Source organism: Mirounga angustirostris, unplaced genomic scaffold, assembly GCF_029215605.1.
Source record: "Mirounga angustirostris isolate CCGP_5_RB_7025 unplaced genomic scaffold, mMirAng1.0.hap1 SCAF_17, whole genome shotgun sequence".
NCBI lineage: Eukaryota > Metazoa > Chordata > Mammalia > Carnivora > Phocidae > Mirounga > Mirounga angustirostris.
The window spans coordinates 26,114,926-26,134,496 of NW_026991725.1; the positions used below are offsets into that span (position 1 = coordinate 26,114,926).

A 19,571-nucleotide genomic window follows, 5' to 3' on the forward strand; every position below is an offset into this window, starting at 1 on the left:
TCAGCAGCAAGAGGAGGCACAGCACATGGGATGAGGGCAGGTGGAGATGACACAGGTGGGGCGATAACAAGTGGTGTGGCAGGAGACCTGACCACAGACTGGGCGCAGGCAGCAGGAGGGGCGGCAGCAGCTGGAGCCACAGCAGCTGGAACCACAGCAGGAGGGGCGGCAGCAGCTAGAGATGCAGCAGGAGGGGTGGCAGCAGCTGGAGCCACAGCAGCTGGAACCACAGCAGGAGGGGCGGTAGCAGCTAGAAATGCAGCAGGAGGGGCGGCAGCAGCTGGAGCCATAGGAGTTGGAGCCACAGCAGGAGGGGCGGCAGCAACTGGACACACAGCAGCTGGGGCGGCAGCAGGTGGTCCTGCAGCAGGTGGTCTGGCAGCAGGTGGGGCGGCAGCAGCTAGAGATGCAGCAGCTGGGCCTGCAGCAGCTGGAGCCACAGCAGGTGGGGCCACAGCAGGCGGGGCGGCAGCAGCTAGAAATGCAGCAGGAGGGGCGGCAGCAGCTGGAGCCACAGCAGGAGGGGCGGCAGCAGGTAGTCCTGCAGCAGGTGGGGTGGCAGCAACTAGAGATGCAGCAGCTGGAGCCACAGCAGCTGGGACCACAGCAGGAGGGGCGGCAGCAGCTGGACACGCAGCAGCTGGGGCGGCAGCAGGTGGTCCTGCAGCAGGTGGTGTGGCAGCAGCTGGGGTGGCAGCAGGTCTCCTGGCCACAGCCCTGGTCAGAGCAGACGGAGCCACAACAGGAGTTGACCATGGTGTCAGAGGGTGGAGGTTCTGGGTGGGTTTCCAGAAGAATGAGGTTCTCAAGTGTGATCTCTCCCTGCCCTCTGTCACTTTTGTACCCTGCTGAGAGCTACTATGACCATGTGCAGGACCCTTCTTGTTGTTTATCCTAATAGAAAATCAGTTAGTTTTAGTAAATTAGATAATTATGTTTATCTGGTAAATATACCTATATATAGAAAAGGCTCCATTTCCTTCTCCTGTTGTACTGTGAGCTGTCTCATTTGGTTAAAACCAATTGAATCAGCTCCCATTATTTCTTCCGTTGTCTGATATGTCTTCCAAAGTAGTCCCATCCCCTGGCATTGTTTCATTGGATTTCACAAGTATTAAATCTTCATTTATGTATTTAACTCCAGGATAGTATGTTGAGAATGGATTTTATGATGACTAAATCTGCTGTCAAGAGGTTAACAACAAGTCATATGAGAATGCTGGTAGGAAAATAGGATGAAAGAGCCATCTTGGTGGCGGGGGGGCGGGGGGGGGCGGGGTGTCCCTTGTGTGCAGTGGAGAATACTGTGATTCCTTTGGATTTTATGGATGGCCAGTGAGGTATGAAGGATCCTAACAAAGTTCCTATCTGTTTTGTCTTATTGAATCTATTCAATTTGAAAGTTATAATGCAATGATTCACTACTATTAAATAGTAAAAAACCCATTGGCATGAATAGGCCCTTTTAAAAATTATTATGGACATGTTCTTCAGAGATAGGGTATCATAAAGGAGTATTTTTTCTCCTATTTTAGTGGATGAACATACCCAATAGAATATGTATATTGAATATTTTCTTATATTCTGAGCTTTTGTCTCTCAAAAACTTATGTTTGAGGTATTTTGCTTGTTATAAATCATATCTAAGGGGTTAAGCTTTAATCTGTGTCCTGTAGGCACTTGAATAAGACAAACAAGATACATATGTAGGGGTTTGGCAAGCATGTAGAACATTGTTGATAAATAACAATTATGTATTTAAATCTGTACACTTATGAAATATGAGATAATACTAACACTATTTTTGAGTGCCTATTGTATGTCAGGAATTTTGAGTCATCTTTGTTACCTTGTTTATACTTCACAAGGGCTCTAAGAGGTGGTCACAACTTTTCTTAATTCTTCAGACATGAGGTAATTGAGGCTCAGATAGATTGAAGTCATATAGTCAATAGGGTTCTTTCTTAGAAGTTTCAAACAGGTGTGAGGAGTAATCCATGTCCTTTCTCATACTGTTTCATTTGTGTAAGTGTGCTTTCTCCCTTGTCAGTTCAGCAAACTCTTGCTCATACATAAATGTCTAGTCTGGATACCAACTCATCTCTAATGTCTTTCTTGACATCTACCACATTCAAAACGAATCCTTCTTTCCCTTTTGCTCCAAGATACCTGTGCTATAGGGTATCACACTCTATCATAATTGGTTCATATCCCCCCCAATCCTTCTATATACCCCATGAGGTCAGAGATTGGCTTATTCATATAAGCCAATATAGGTATATTTACCATATAAACATGGTGCCTAGTAATCTGAATGAATGTTAGTTGAGTGAATGTGGAATTTATGGAAAACATAGGGCATTTACTCACCCTTTATCATACTATAGATAATCTAGATGGATGGAGAAAAGAAAAACATTCAGACAGTGGGGATATTATTGAATGGGGGTTTATTTTTGGCCTCTGATGGAGTAAATGACTTGTCCGGTTGGTATTTGTAGGATGGTAAAGAAAAATAATAATCCACTGCTAAAATGAGAATGTAAAGATATTCTTGAATTTATGCAAAGAAAGTGGATATTGTATCATCACACAGTTGGGAGAAAGGTGTGAGAGAACATCTAGGCTTTTAAAATATTATTTGCCTGGGGGTGGGTGGAGTGACAGGAAGCAGGAAGAAAGTTTAGGTGGTGGTTGCAGGCTAGGGATGAGAGATGAATGCCTGTCTAGATTGGTGGCAATGGGAGCAGTAAGGAGGATAGTGATGCAATCGCACTTCAAAGAGAGTCAACCAGGATCACTTACAAAATGGGCAGTAGAGTTGGCAGGAGAACTCACTTAAAGAGGACGCATAATTTAATATTTTTTTCAATTGTATACACATACATTTTGCAATTAAATTCTGATAGTGAAAAGATAATAATTTGTAATAAAGAAAATATATTTTAAAATCTCACCAGAAACAAAGTAAAAAGACAAATGACTGAATGAAAAAAAAAATACTTGCAATTTATACCAAAGACAAAGAGCCAATGACCTTAATATATAAAGCATTTCTAAAATTAGACTGGAGAAGAGGAAAAACCTGATGGAAAAATAAAATGAAGATCTCTCTTCATCATATAGAGATGCCCAGTCTCACACATAGGAATGGAAATGAAATTATACAGGATACCACTTCTCACCTGTGGGACTGTCAAAAACTCAAAATTTGACAACATTGTCTAATAGATTATGTGGAAGTAGGCATGCTTATACCTTTCTTAAAAAGATTTGACAATAATTAGTGGCATTATTCTTTGACTCAGCTATCCCAATTCTATAAATTATCCAGGGTACTCAGGCAAAACTATAAAAAGATGTTATGCAAGATTATTCATGGCACTGCTATTTGTAAAAACAAAACAAGAGCTAGACACAACCTGGGTGTCCTTCAGTAGTGTAGGAGTGAATAAGCCCTGGTGCATCGCCATGATAGAGTACTATTCAGCTGTAAAAAGGAATAAGGAGTATCTTTATATGCTACTATGAAGTAATCTCCAGGATATATTGTTAAGAGATGATAAAGCAGATGGAGCAAAGTGTCTATAGTGTTCTACAATGTGTCTAAACAAATAAAGGAGGGATGTGGGTGGAGGATGGGCTAGATGGGTGAAGGGATTAAGGAAGGCACTTGTTGGGATGAGCACTGGATGTTATATGTAAGTGATGAATCACTGAATTCTACTCCTGAAACCAATATTACACTATATGTTAACTAGAATTTAAATGAAAATTTGGGGGAAAAAAAGTGCTGATGGGTAGAAAAAAATAAGGGAACACATACAGAAAATCTATTTGCTTATATTACATGAATTTTTTTAAATAATTGAAGAACAGAGGGGGAAAAAAAGGGACTTATATTTCCTGCTGAGGAGTTGAGGGACTGGATTTACCCTTCTGCCTGAAGCAGCTAAAAAACTAGACAAAATAAATGAAACAGTGGTTTTTAGACATTGGCTGTTGGGTCAGAACACTGGTACCTTAGGGGAAACAAATGAGGTGATCCCTAGAATTGCCTCAGTTTATTTCTTGAAGAGAGTTTCTGGAGGGTGCAGCTCTGGGAGAGAGAACCAGGTAGAGCCTGGTAATCCTCCTGACTTGAGGAGACAGAGTTGGGATGAAGGAGGCCAAGTCAGCAGCAATTCACAGGATAGAGTACCAGAGAAAAGAGAGTTGCACAGAGAACCTCAGAGATCTGCAGAGGGTCCACCTCCATCTTCAGCTGAGTACTTATGAGTGCATGTGCATGAAGAAACTAGCCAAGGGCAGAAAAAGAGCTGCACTGCCCCACCCTACCTCCATAAAAGACAAGGGAAACAATTCTTGGAGCTGACACAGGCCAGAAACAGCACATGCTCCCATGAGCCAGAGTGAATACAGAGTGAATTCAGGGGTCATTGGTTAGAGTATTTAGAATAATATTGCCTCAGGAATGGGGCAATTTTTTCCCTACAGTAAAGGGTGCTCTGATCCCATCTCACACCGTTTATAAGTAAGTTTTGAAAGGATCAAACTGTTAAATCAACTTAATTGCATCCCAGAGCAATCAATTAATTGGATTCCATCAAAAAAATTTTTACTTTTCAAAAGATGCTATTTAGACAGTAACCTCTTTGATATCGACTGTAGCAACTTTTTTTCTAGATTTGTCTCCTGAGACAGAGGAAACAAAAGCAAAAATGAACTATTGATACTACATCAAAATAAAAAGCTTGTGCACAGTGAAGGAAATGATCAGTAAAACTAAAAAGCAACCAACTGAATGGGAGACGATATTTGCAAATGATGTGTCTAATAAAGAATTAGTATCCAGAATATATGAAGAACTTACAAAACTCAACACCCAAAAAGCGAATAAGCCAATTATAAAATGGTCAGAGGACATGAACAGACATTTCTCCAAAGATGACCTACAGATGCTCATCATTATTTGCCATCAGGGAAATGCAAATCAAAATTGTAATGAGATAGCACCTCACACTTGTCAGCATGGCTACAATCAACAACAGAAGAAAGAACAGGTGTTGGTGAGGCAGTGGAGAAAGGGGAAGCCTCCCATGCTATTGGTAGGAATGCAAACATGGGGGGGGTGCATCCACTGTGGAAAATGGTATGGAGTTTCCTCAAAAAGCTAAGTAGGGGCGCCTGCGTGGCTCAGTCATTAAGCGTCTTCCTTCAGCTCAGGTCATGATCCCAGGGTCCTGGGATCTAGCCCCACTTCAGGCTCCCTGCTTGGCAGGAAGCCTGCTTCTCCCTCTCCCACTCCCCCTGCTTGTGTTCCCTCTCTCACTGTGTCTCTATCAAATAAATAAAAATTCTAAAAAAAAAAAAGCTAAAAGAACTACCATATGATCAAGTAATCACACTGCTGGGTCTTCCCTTCCCTCCCCCAAATACCAAAACACAAATTCGAAGGGATACATGCATCCCTGTGTTTATAGCAGCATGATTTACAACAGCCCATGTACGGAAGCCCAAGTGTCCGAGTGTCCACCAACAGATGAATGGATAAAGAAAATGGGGTCTCTATCGCCAATGGAAAAGTATTCAGCCACAGAAGACAATGAAATCTTGCCATTGGCAATGACATGAATGGAGCTAGAGAGTATAATGCTAAGTGAAATCAGTCAGAGAAAGACAAATACCATATGATTTCACTCATGTGGAATTTAAGAAGCAAAACAAATGAGCAAAGGGGAAAAAAAGAGAAACCAATCAAGAAACAGACTCTTAATTATAGAGAACAAACTGATGGTTACCAAAGGGTGGGTAATGGGTGAAATAGGTGAAGGGGATTAAGGAATTCATTTGTGATGAGTACAGTGTGATATATGGAATTGTTGGATCACTATTGTACACCTGAAATTAATATAACACTATTTTAACCACCTGAAATTAAAATCAAAATTTTTAAAAAGATACTGTTTAGGAAATTAAAAGGCAAGTCACACACTGGAGAAAATACTTAACATATATCTCACAAAGGATTTGTATATGGAACATATAAGGAATTCTTACCACTCAATAATAAGCAACCCAACAAAAATGGGCAAAAGATTTGAATAGACCTTCATCAAAGCAAATATACAGATGGAAAGTCAACCCATGAAAAGATGTTTAATATCATTAATCATTAGGAAAATTCACATTAAAACCCCAATGAGATAATACCATACACCCTCTAGAATGGTTGACATTAACAAGATTGACCTTACGAAGTGTTGGTGATAACATGAAGCCATTGGAACTTTCATACAAGGAAGGAACATAAAATGGCACAATCACTTTGTACAACAGGCAGTTTTTATTTTAAAGAGTTAAAGACACCTACTATATGACTTAGCCTTCCACCCCAAAGTATTTCCCCAAGAGAAATAAAATCATATGAACGAAGGGGGGGAAAAAGAGAGAAACCAAAAAACAGACTCTTAACTATAGAGAACAGGTAGTTACCAGAGAGGAGGTGGATAGGTGGATGGGTGAAATAAGTGAAGGGGATTAAGAGTACACTTACCTTGGGCGCCTGGGTGGCTCGGTCTTTGAGCGTCTGCCTTTGGCTCAGGTCATGATCCCAGCATCCTGGGATTGAGCTCCACATCGGGCTCCCTGCTCTGTGGGAAGCCTGCTTCTCCCTCTCCCACTCCGCCTGCTTGTGTGTCCTCTCTTGCTGTGTCTTTCTGTCAAATAAATGAAATCTTAAAAAAAAAAAGTACACTTATATTGAGGAGCACTGAATAATATATGGAATTGCTGAATCACTATATTGTATACCTGAAACTACTATAACACTGTATGTTAACTACACTGGAATTAAAATTTAAAAAATAAAGCTAAAATGATATGTCCATATAAAGATTTGTTCACAGATGTTCATGGAGATTTTATTTGTAATATAAAAAAATCTGGGAAACAACCCGTGTCTACCAACAGGTGAATAAACAAATGTCATGTCTCCATACTATGAAAGACTTCTCAGTCATAAAAAGAGGTGCACTAGGGGGCAGAGCAAGATGGCGGAGGAGTAGGAGACCTGGATTTCGTCTCCTCTCAGGAATTCAGCTGGATAGGGATCAAACCATTCTGAACACCTACAAACTCAACAGGAGATCGAAGAAAAGAATAGCAGCAACTCTCTGAACAGAAAAGCGACCACTTTCTGGAAGGTAGGATGTGCGGAGAAGTGAATCCGAGGCGATATTCGGGAGGATAGATGGCGGGGGAGAGGCCTCCGTCAGCCGCTTCTGGCAAGTGATAGAGCCGCGGAGCACAAAATCGGAACTTTTAAAAGTCTGCTCCGCTGAGGGACGTCACTCCGGTGGCTGAGTGGGGGATGGAACCCTCTGGGACAGTGTGGTCTCAGGACCCTCAGGGTCACAGAAAGACCAGGGGTGCCTGAGTGCGGCAGAGCTCCCAGGTATCGGAGCGGGGAAGCCGACTGCAGAGACGGAGCCGAGGCGCGGGCTCTCAGCTCGGGGTTGTCATAAACCATGATCCGCAGCACAGTCGGGCCCCTGCTCCTCCAGCAGGGATCCAACAAGCGGCAGATCCGGGGAGACTCACCTTCCTCCCCCGGGAGGAGCAGCGCAGGAGCGCACCGCAGGGATCTGCTGAGTTTGGAGACTCCACCCGGGGTCGGGTGCCAGAGATAGAAATGCGGTGAGCACGGAGTGCGGCCGGAGACTGGGGAGCCAGGAGTGACTGACTGCTTTTCTCTGGGGGCTCACTGAGGAGCGGGGCCCAAGTTCTCGGCTCCTCCGAGGCGGAGCTGGGAGGCCGCCATTTTCACTCTCCGCCTCCAAAGCTGTACAGAAAGCTCGCAGGGAACAAAAGCTCCGGAGAGCAAGCCCGAGCAGATTACTTAGCCCGGACTGGGCAAGGGTGGGGCAATTCCACCTCCGGCAAAGACATTTGGAAACCACGGCAACAGGCCCCTCCCCCAGAAGATCAGCGAGAATAGCCAGCCAAGACCAAGTTTACCGATCAATGAGAACTGCAGAACTCCAGCGCTAGGGGAATACTAAACATAGAATTCATGGCTTTTTTACCATGATTCTTTAGTCTTCCAAAGTTAATTTTTTTTAACTGTCTTTCTTTTTTTTTGAATTTTTCTTTTTCCCTTTTTCAACCAACATCTTATCAATCCCTTTTTTAAAAAAACATTTTTATTTTTCATTTTTAGAGTCATATTCTATCCCTTCATAGTAGTTACCCGTATTTTTGGCATATATATATATATATAAGTTGTTCTCTCTTTAAAATTATGATATAGTTTCTTCTAACAGATCAAAATATACCCTAAATCTCTACTATATGGTTTTTTCCTACTCCTCTGCCTGATCACATTCTCTCCCTTTTTTTTCTTTTTTCTTTTTTTAAATCCTCTTCTTTCTTTTTTCAAACAACTTCTTATCAATTCCTTTTATAAAATTTTTTATAATTTGCATCTTTAGTCATATTCCATCCCTTCATCATATCAACCCTTATTTTTGTACATATATAAGTTTTTCTTTCTTTAAAATTTTGGGAGGCACTTTCTTCTAACAGACCAAAATACACCCAAAATCTAGTGTGTGGCACTGATCTATATACCAGCCTGATCATATTTGATCACATTCTGGTTTTTTTGTTGTTGTTGTTTTGTTTTGTTCTGTTTTTGTTTGTTTGTTTTTAAGATTTATTTATTTATTTATTTATTTGAGAGAGAGAGAATGAGAGAACACATGAGAAGGGGGAGGGTCAGAGGACGAAGCAGACTCCCTGCCAAGCAGGGAGCCTGATGCGGGACTTGATTCAGGGACTCCAAGATCATGACCTGAGCCAAAGGCAGTCGCTTAACCAACTGAGCCACCCAGGCGCCCTTTTTGTTTGTTTTTATCTTTATCTTTATCTTTTTCTTTTTTCTCTCTTTCCCTTTATTTTCCCACTGTTTCAGGTCTTTTGATTTGTTTAGAGTATCTTTTCTGGGGATGTTGTTACTCTGCTAGCATTTTGTTCTCTCATTAATCTATTCTCCTCTGCACAAAATGACAAGACGGAAAAAATCACCTCAACAAAAAGAACAAGAGGTAGTACCGACTGCCAGGGACCTACTCAATATGGACATTAGTACGATGTCAGATCTAGAGTTCAGAATCATCACTTTAAAGATACTAGCTGGGCTTGAGAAAAGCATGGAAGTTATTAGAGAAACCCTTTCTGGAGAAGTAAAAGAACTAAAATCTAACCAAGTTGAAATCAAAAAGGCTATTAATGAGGTGCAATCAAATATGGGGGCACTAACTGCTAGGATAAATGAGGCAGAAGAGAGAATCAGTGATATAGAAGACCAAATGATGGAAAATAAAGAAGCTGAGAAAAAGAGATAAACAAGTAATGGATCACGAGGGCAGAATTCGAGAGATAAGCGATACCATAGGACGAAACAACATTAGAATAATTGGGATCCCAGAAGAAGAAAGAGAGAGAGGGGCAGAAGGTATAATGGAGCAAATTATAGCAGAGAACTTCCCTAATTTGGGGAAGGAAACAGGCATCAAAATCCAGGAAGCACAGAGAACACCTCTCAAAATCAATAAAAATAGGTCAACACCCCGACATCTAATAGTAAAACTTATGAGTCTCATAGACAAAGAGAAAATCCTGAAAGCAGCTCGGGAGAAGAGATATGTAACCTACAATGGTAGAAACATTAGATTGGCAACACACCTATCCACAGAGACCTGGCAGGCCAGAAAGGACTGGCAGGATATATTCAGAGCACTAAATGAGAAAAATATGCAGCCAAGAATAACTATATCCAGCTAGGTTGTCATTGAAAATTGAAGGAGAGAGAAAAAGCTTCCAGGACAAACAAAAACTAAAGGAATTTGCAAACACAAAACCAGCCCTATAGGAAATCTTGAAAGGGGTCCTCTAAGCAAAGAGAGAGCCTAAAAGCAACATAGACCAGAAAGGACACAGACAATATACAGTAACAGTCACCTTACAGGCAATACAATGGCACTAAATTCCTATCTTTCAATAGTTACCCTGAATGTAAATGGCCTAAATGCCCCAATCAAAAGTCACAGGCTATCAGATTGGATTAAAAAACAAGACCCATCGATATGCTGTCTGCAAGAGACTCATTTTAGACCCAAAGACACCCCCAGAATGAAAGTGAGGGGGTGGAAAACCATTTACCATGCTAATGGACACCAAAAGAAAGCTGGGGTGGCAATCCTTATATCAGACAAATTAGATTTTAAACCAAAGACTGTAATAAGAGATGAGGAAGGACACTATATCCTACTTAAAGGGTCTATCCAACAAGAAGATCTAACAATTATAAATATCTATGCCCCTAACATGGGAGCAGCCAATTATATAAGGCAATTAATAACAAAAGCAAAGAAACACATCAACAACAATGCAATAATAGTGGGGGACTTTAATACCCCCCTCACTGAAATGGACAGATCGTCTAAGCAAAAGATCAACAAGGAAATAAAGACTTTAAACGACACACTGGACCAAATGGACTTCACAGACATATTCAGAACATTCCATCCCAAAGCAACGGAATACACATTCTTCTCTAGTGCCCATGGAACATTCTCCAGAATAGATCACATCCTAGGTCACAAATCAGGTCTCAACCGGTACCAAAAGATTCGGATCATTCTCTGCCTATTTTCAGACCACAATGCTTTGAAACTAGAACTCAATCACAAGAGGAAAGTCAGAAAGAACTCAAATACATGGAGGCTAAAGAGCATCCTACTGAAGAATGAATGGGTCAACCAGGAAATTAAAGAAGAATTTAAAAAATTCATGGAAACCAGTGAAAATGAAAACACAACTATTCAAAATCTTTGGGATGCAGTAAAGGCAGTCCTAAGAGGAAAGTATATAGCAATACAAGCCTTTCTCAGGAAACCAGAAAGGTCTCAAGTACACAACCTAACCCTACACCTAAAGGGGCTGGAGAAAGAACAGCAAATAAAGCCTAAACCCAGCAGGAGAAGAGAAATAATAAAGATCAGAGCAGAAATCAATGAAATAGAAACTAAAAGAACAGTAGAACAGATGAATGAAACTAGGAGCTGGTTCTTTGAAAGAATTAACAAGATTGATAAACCCCTGGCCAGACTTATCAAAAAGAGAAGAGAAAGTTGACCCAAATCAACAAAATCATGAATGAAAGAGGAGAGATCACAACCAACACCAAAGAAATACAAACAATTATAAGAACATATTATGAGCAACTCTATGCCAGCAAATTAGATAACCTGGAAGAAATGGATGCATTCCTAGAGATGTATCAACTACCAAAACTGAACCAGGAAGAAATAGAAAACCTGAACAGACCTATAACCACTAAGGAAATTGAAGCAGTCATCAAAAATCTCCCATCAAACAAAAGCCCAGGGCCAGATGGCTTCCCAGGGGAATTCTACCAAACGCTTCAAGAAGAATTAATACCTATTCTTCTGAAATTGTTCCAAAAAATAGAAATGGAAGGAAAACTTCCAAACTCATTTTATGAGGCCAGCATTACCTTGATCCCGAAACCAGACAAAGACCCCATCAAAAAGGAGAATTACAGACCAATATCCCTGATGAACATGGATGCAAAACTTCTCACCAAAATACTAGCCAATAGGATCCAACAGTACATTAAAAGGATTATTCACCACGACCAAGTGGGATTTATCCCTGGAAATAAAGACTTTATTGTACCTGCAAGATTGGTTCAACATCCGCAAATCAACAACGTGATACAATACATTAACAAAAGAAAGACCAAGAATCATATGATCCTCTCAATAGATACAGAAAAAGCATTTGACAAAGTACAGCATCCTTTCTTGATCAAAACTCTTCAGAGTATAGGCATAGAGGGTACATACCTCAATATCATAAAAGCCATCTATGAAAAACCTACAGCAAATATCATTCTCAATGGGGAAAAACAGAGCTTCCCCCCTAAGGTCAGGAACATGGCATGGATGTCCACTATCACCACTGCTATTCAACATAGTATTGGAAGTCCTAGCCACAGCAATCAGACAACAAAAAGAAATCAAAGGCATCCAAATCAGCAAAGAAGAAGTCAAACTCTCACTCTTTGCAGATGATATGATACTTTATGTGGAAAACCCCAAAGACTCCACCCCAAAACTGCTAGAACTCATACAGGAATTCAGTAAAGTGGCAGGATATAAAATCAATGCACAGAAGTCAGTGGCATTCCTATACACCAACAAGACAGAAGAAAGAGAAATTAAGGAGTCGATCCCATTTACAATTGCACCCAAAACCATAAAATACCTAGGAATAAATCTAACCAAAGAGGCAAAGGATCTGTACTCAGAAAACTATAAAATACTCATGAAAGAAATTGAGGAAGACACAAAGAAATGGAAAAATGTTCCATGCTCATGGATTGGAAGAACGAATATTGTGAAGATGTCAATGCTACTGAGAGCAATCTAGACATTCAATGCAATCCCCATCAAAATACCATCCACTTTTTTCAAAGAAATGGAACAAATCATCCTAAAATTTGTATGGAACCAGAAAAGACCCCGCATAGCCAGAGGAATGTTGAAAAAGAAAAGCAAAGCTGGCGTCATCACAATTCCGGACTTCCAGCTCTATTACAAAGCTGTCATCATCAAGACGGCATGGTACTGGCACAAAAACAGGCACATAGATCAATGGAACAGAATAGAGAGCCCAGAAATGGACCCTCAACTCTATGGTCAACTCATCTTTGACAAAGCAGGAAAGAATGTCCAATGGCAAAAAGACAGTCTCTTCAACAAATGGTGTTGGGAAAATTGGATAGCCACATGCAGAAGAATGAAACTGGACCATTTCCTTACACCACACACAAAAATAGACTCCAAATGGTTGAAAGACGTCAATGTGAGACAGGAGTCCATCCAAATCCTAAAGGAGAACACAGGCAGCAACCTCTTCGACCTCAGCCGCAGCAATTTCTTCCTAGAAACATTGCCAAAGGCAAGGGAAGCAAGGGCGAAAATGAACTCTTGGGACTTCATCAAGATAAAAAGCTTTTGCACAGCAAAGGAAACAGTCCACAAAACCAAAAGACAGCCGACAGAATGGGAGAAGATATTTGCAAATGACATATCAGATAAAGGGCTAGTATCCAAAATCTATAAAGAACTCATCAAACTCAACACCCAAAGAACAAAAAATCCAATCAAGAAATGGGCAGAAGACATGAACAGACATTTTTCCAAAGAAGACATCCAAATGGCCAACAGACACATGAAAAAGTGCTCAATATCGCTCGGCATCAGGGAAATCCAAATCAAAACCTCAGTGAGATACCACCTCACACCAGTCAGAATGGCTAAAATTAACAAGTCAGGAAACGACAGATGTTGGCGGGGATGCGGAGAAAGGGGAACCCTCCTACACTGTTGGTGGGAATGCAAGCTGGTGCAGCCACTCTGGAAAACAGTATGGAGGTTCCTCAAAAAGTTGAAAATAGAGCTACCATATGATCCAGCAATTGCACTACTGGGTATTTACCCCAAAGATACAAAAGTAGGGATCCGAAAGGGTACGTGCACCCCGATGTTTATAGCAGCAATGTCCACAATAGCCAAACTGTGGAAAGAGCCAAGATGTCCATCGACAGATGAATGGATAAAGAAGAGGTGGTATATATATACAATGGAATATTATGCAGCCACCAAAAGGAATGAGATCTTGCCATTTGCAACGATGTGGATGGAACTGGAGGGTATTATGTTGAGCGAAATAAGTCAAACAGAGAAGGACCATGTATCATATGACCTCACTGATATGAGGAATTCTTAATCGCAGGAAACAAACTGAGGGTTGCTGGAGTGGGGGGTGGGTGGGAGGGAGGTGGTGACTGGGTAATAGACACTGGGGAGGGTATGTGCTCTGGTAAGCGCTGTGAATTGTGCAAGACTGTTGAATCTCTGTACCTCTTAAACAAATAATGCAATATATGTTAAGAAAAAAAAAGAAGAAGGAGGTAGCAGGAGAGGAAGAATGAATGGGGGGAAATCGGAGAGGTAGACGAACCATGAGAGATGATGTACTCTGAAAAACAAACTGAGGGTTCTAGAGGGGAGGAGGGTGGGAGGATGGGTTAGCCTGGTGGTGGGTATTGAGGAGGGCACATTCTGCATGGAGCACTGGGTGTTATGCACAAACAATGAATCATGGAACACTACATCTAAAACTAATGATGTAATGTATGGGGATTAACATAAGAATAAAAAAATTTTAAAGGTGCACTAGTGTTCACTTAAGCACCACATATACTAAAATTGGAACAATACAGAGAAGATTAGCATGGCCCTTGCACAACGATGACACACAAATTTGTGAAGCATTCCATATTCCTCAGAGGGCACGTACACACAGGTGCACAGGAAAGAGCTGGAGACAGAGAATGGTTAAAGTAAAACATAAACTTGGAAAATACAGAAAAATAAAAAAAAAAAGAACTAGTGATGCACATGACACCATGAATTTCAATATAATTATACTGAGTGAAAAGCCAGGCAAGGCAGAGTACACAATGGTAGGATTCCATTAAATTCTAGAAAATCGACACAAATTTATAGTGACAGTGGATTGGTAGTTCCCTGGGGGAGGGGATGGGAAAGAATTACAAAGGGGGTGATAGATGTTCATTACCTTGATGGTGGTGTTGATTTCATCAGTATATATCAAAACATCAAATTCTGTACTTTAAGTGCAATTTTTGTATGTCAATTGTACCTTAATAAAGCTGAGAAGAAAAGAAAAAATAATGGAAGTATCAGTCATAATTTTTTTTGTTGACTCAGAGAAGGTAGAGGAGATAGAGTGGAGAAGACAGGATAACAGCTAAATTATTGGAATATACCTTGTTCTGTAGGTTTGACTTTGGACTCATGTCAATATTTTACATGGTTATAAAACAAAATTAAAAATTTTTAAATCTCAAAATCATTAAAACAACAATAATAACAAAAGAACCTAACTGTATATTTATGCATAAAAAGCAACTATTCCAAGATCAAAAATATCTAAAACAACTGAAAAACAGTCTTAAGTTTGTTTTCAGTAACTGTATTGTTGTTAGTATTGGTAATGTTATCCTGAGACTGTTGGACAGACATTATAGAATAAAGAAAATGAGTAAATACATTGTTATCACTGAGACATTTTTGGCAGAGGAGAAATGAGATTTATAAGATATATGAGGTTAAATAAAAGCCTTGTAGTTCTCACTAGAAACTCATGACATGGTTTACCACTTAAATACCTATTTTCTAGTTGTGAATGCTGAAAAAGCTAGAAGAAAGTGATTTAGTAGTAATGAACATCTGCATATTTCAAATTGTGGTCTCAAAGATTGTTTCCTCCTGAAAGGAACTGGGGCTCCTCAGAGAAATGGCTGATTAGAAGTCTAGGGAAGGAAGTGTATAAACGAGTCTGCAATATCCTGTTATATGAAAAAGCAAGGAATTTTCAGAGTGCTAGATTTATGTCGAAAGGTCTTGGAGACCAACTTGAAGTTGCTTATTTGAACATCAGTAGAGGGATATGAACTGGAATGGATTGATTCACCATCAAGTATATTGAAATCCACGAGTTCATATTAATGCAAAATTTAAAAAAACAAACTCTTTTCGTCATCCTTGGGGGATGCAAACTGGTAAATAAAGGGAAAGAATCAAACATTTATTTTGCCTTTCCTGTACATAATATTTCTCTGGATTACTAAATGTTGATGAGGTGAAGTTTCTCTTTATGGAATTATCCCAGGTAATAAATAGCAGGGAGTGGAATAATAGAATTGCAATATCATGATTTTGCTATGCCTAAATGAAGTAATGGTCCTAGGAGATGATCATCTACAGCTGATAACATCAAAAAAGGGAGACAACTGGACAATATGGGCCTCCTGATGAAAAAGCACACCACTATCTCTGAAGCAGTCTTTGGGTCCTACAGATCTTTTGGGATATAGTCTCCCATTAACAGGTTCAGCCATTCTCTGGGTTAGTTGTGTATCTTAACCATAGTTATTGGTCTGTGACAAAGGGAGGTGGGAGAAGGTAGTGAGAGGCGCTTGTGTTGTCTGTTTTTTAAGACTGAAGCTTCTGCATCATCTTCACGAATGGAGGTGGCACTAAATGTCAGCAAAGAAATCAGATTACTTCTGCAAGCCCAGAGGGTTCAGGGAAATTTGGGGACACAAGATCTTCAAATGCATCAGTCTAGACGTCTCCATCTCATACCTCAGGGTTTCCTTCTCTACCTTGGCATGGCAGAATTACCTAGGCTGAATGAACAACCACCTCTGGAGCTCTGCTCCTCCTCTGATGAAGTCCTAGCCTTGGTCCTCAGCTTTATTTACCCTTTATGAGAGTCAATTTCTATGCTGCCAGTGAAACCTCTGACTTTTACATTTGTCCTTTAATCTCTGATTTATCACCCTCAGCCTTTCATTATGTTTTCCCAAATCATCAATTGCTCCCAGGTACATTCAATTTCATTTTCCTTATAATTACTATTAACTGCTTTCACAGATATATAATATGGAAAAGATGTCCCAGGGAGCATTAATTGCTTACAGGTTTTCCAAAAAAGTTTTTCTCAGATTTTTATCCATGAATTCCCAAGAATATCTGTTTTATCTAAGAACTTAAAACTGCCAGTGAAACCGAAGCTGTGACTAATGTGGGCTCTCCCTCTTTTGTAAAATTGACAAAGCCATATTGTCTGTGCTACACATGTAGGTAAAATATAGTTGTCCAGACTGTACAGAAAATCTTTTTTTAATTTTTAATTTTATTTTTTAATTTAAATTCAATTAGTTAACATATAATGTATTATTGGTTTCAGAGGTAGAGGTCAGTGACTCATCAGTCTTATATATTACCCAGTGACTGCATTGAAAATCGTATAGAAGAGTACCATCACACTGAATTTTCATACAAGAAAATGGTGGTTTATTTTGGCATAGAGTTTATAACATAGGAAAATTTGGGGAATAAGAATTATAAAAGAGGATCCACTGGACAATTAAGAGAGAGACTATAAAAATCTGTAATGTAGAAATACTGAAATCAAACTTCAACTCCTTGAGCTTGATGAGCTGGTGCCTCAAAATTAAGGAAAATTTGGGAGAATTGGTCAATACAACATTGTAGTTGGTGTGTTGTAAGAAAATTCACACTTGGATGAAAGGGAGAGGTCCAGAAGTAGAATTTGGACTGAGGCCAGAATGTGCTCACAGAGTCAGTGGGACTGTGATGGGCTCATTGGAATCATGAGACGCAACTCAGTTGAGCAACATTAACCCCACGTCCTGTGTCCTAAAGGTTGGCACAAAAAGAGTCTATATCTGAGGGGCAGAGGTAAATGGAGATGGTGGTCACAGGGCAGGGGGCTCAGCAGCAAGAGGAGGCACAGCACATGGGACGGGGGCAGGTGGAGATGACACAGGTGGGGCGATAGCAAGTGGTATGGCAGGAGACCCGGCCACAGACTGGGCGCAGGCAGCAGGAGGGGCAGCAGCAGGAGGGGCGGCAGCAGCTGGAGCCACAGCAGGAGGGGCGGCAGCAGCTAGAGATGCAGCAGCTGGGCCTGCAGCAGCTGGAGCCACAGCAGCTGGAACCACAGCAGGAGGGGTGGCAGCAGGTGGTCTGGCAGCAGGTGGGGTGGCAGCAGCTAGGGATGCAGCAACTGGGCCTGCAGCAGCTGGAGCTACAGCAGGAGGGGCGGCAGCAGCTAGAAATGCAGCAGCTGGGCCTGCAGCAGCTGGAGCCACAGCAGCTGGGACCACAGCAGGAGGGGCGGCAGCAGCTGGACACGCAGCAGCTGGGGCGGCAGCAGGTGGTTCTGCAGCAGGTGGTCTGGCAGCAGCTGGGACAGCAGCAGGTCTCCTGGCCATAGCCCTGGTCAGAGCAGACAGAGCCACAACAGGAGTCGACCATGGTGTCAGTGGAAGGAGTGGGGTTCCACAAGTGGGTATAAGTGGGTTTCCACGTGGTTTCTTGAATTTGAATGTCTCCTTTCCTCTGTCCCCTTTTATACTCTGCTGAGTAGCTGATGTTACCATGAGGAACACTCTTGTTGTTATTCCTGCCAGGAAACAATTAGTGTTACTAAGTCAATAATTATGTTTATCAGGTTAAATATGCCAGTATCTAAGAAAAACATCATTTCCCTTTTTCTGCAGCGTGTGAGTCATTGAACCACTTTCCCATTTTTTTTCTGTCTAACGTATCTTGTAAGTTGGAGCTGTCATATGATATTCTATTACCGACTTTTTCTGTGTGTCCCATTTTTGTGTATGACTCCAATGATCATATTTTATTTTAATTCTAGTATAGTTAACATACAGTGTTACATTAGTTTCTGGTGTACGATATAGTGATTCAACAGTTCTATACATCACCCAGTGCTCATCACAAGTGCACTCCTTAATCCCCATCACCTATTTCACCCAGTGATGAGTCTTTCCTCCTATTTCCTTATCAGTACTCCACCTGACAGTAGCATGCATTTTTCCACTTTGACCAGAGAGAGAGAGAGAGAGGATTGTCATTATGATAACCATCCTCAAAATATGATTATGGATTTCATTTTTTATTTTCCATGATCATATTTTGAGGATGGCTATTACAGTGCCACGTCTCTCTCCCTCACCTTTTCTTTTCTTTCCTTTTCTTTCTCTCTTTCTCAATGTGGGAAAATGCATGCTACTGTCAGGTGGAGTGCTGATAAGGAAATAGGAAAGATTCATCACTGGGATTACTTGAATGGGGAGGACTGGACTGTGTTTCCTGAATGATTGGAGAGTTAGAGGGTTACAAATGGCATTCTAAACTCATTGTAATGACCCTACGTCAAGATGTAGCTTTGACTCATTCCTTTTTGATGAAAGAACCATTTTCAGAAATGAACTTTTTCCTTCAGGAATCTTTTCCACATATAGTATGCCAAAGTTGAGCAAGTTTGATCTTTCTTTTGATTGGCCAACTTATGTAATAGATTCTGCATTATATAGAAGGTTTTACTTAAAGCATCTTTTTCTTGTACTCTTTCCATAATTCAAATTCAAGTCCTTCTGCTTAAAGAAGATGTAGACAGATAAGCCTTGCTGTTTGTATAGGCACTTAACTCTGGTATATTGAAAGGCAAGATTTTGGCAAATATTCAAAGCATCAAAGAATTAGTGTCCAAAACAAGCATTATGTATTTAAGGCTCATGTACTTACAGTGAAAAATGAGATACTACAGATACTGTTTGTGCTTGCCATGTGCCAGTTAGTCTGCTGAATGCTTTGTAATTTGTGTTGATTTTTCTTCTTAAAGAACCCATGAGGTACTCATTATTCTCTAAGAGTTCACATAGAGGAGTGTTAGGTAGCTAATCCTATGAAGTGTATCCCTTTGATTGTGCTGTTACATCTCCTTAGAGCCTTAGAAAGTTCATTCTCCCACATCAACTCAGCAATTCCTTATTCTCTTTT

At 40.7% G+C, this 19,571-nt stretch overlaps 2 protein-coding genes and 1 non-coding gene across 7 annotated transcripts; 1 reads left to right on the plus strand and 2 right to left on the minus strand.

Moving 5' to 3' along the window:
* LOC123841177 (keratin-associated protein 4-12-like) lies at nucleotides 1-756 on the minus strand. Of its 5 annotated transcripts, XM_045870844.1 has the most exons (3): nucleotides 632-756; nucleotides 332-505; nucleotides 1-280 (listed from the first exon to the last, which is right to left on the minus strand). In XM_045870844.1, exons 1-3 carry the CDS (start codon nucleotides 754-756, stop codon nucleotides 1-3), a joined length of 579 nt encoding a protein of 192 aa, XP_045726800.1. The 5 variants fall into 5 exon arrangements, with proteins under 5 accessions (XP_045726800.1, XP_045726797.1, XP_045726801.1 ...); XM_045870841.1 differs by having other exon boundaries at nucleotides 1-541; XM_045870845.1 differs by having other exon boundaries at nucleotides 1-134; nucleotides 420-756.
* A 13,577-nt stretch (nucleotides 757-14,333) lies between these two features.
* LOC123841071 (U6 spliceosomal RNA) lies at nucleotides 14,334-14,440 on the plus strand. Its single transcript, XR_006790162.1, has one exon. It is a non-coding gene; the product is annotated as a U6 spliceosomal RNA (small nuclear RNA).
* A 3,043-nt stretch (nucleotides 14,441-17,483) lies between these two features.
* Nucleotides 17,484-18,029, minus strand: LOC123841069 (keratin-associated protein 4-7-like). Its single transcript, XM_045870755.2, has 2 exons — nucleotides 17,723-18,029; nucleotides 17,484-17,632 (listed from the first exon to the last, which is right to left on the minus strand). Exons 1-2 carry the CDS (start codon nucleotides 18,027-18,029, stop codon nucleotides 17,484-17,486), a joined length of 456 nt encoding a protein of 151 aa, XP_045726711.2.
* Nucleotides 18,030-19,571: the final 1,542 nt, after the last annotated feature.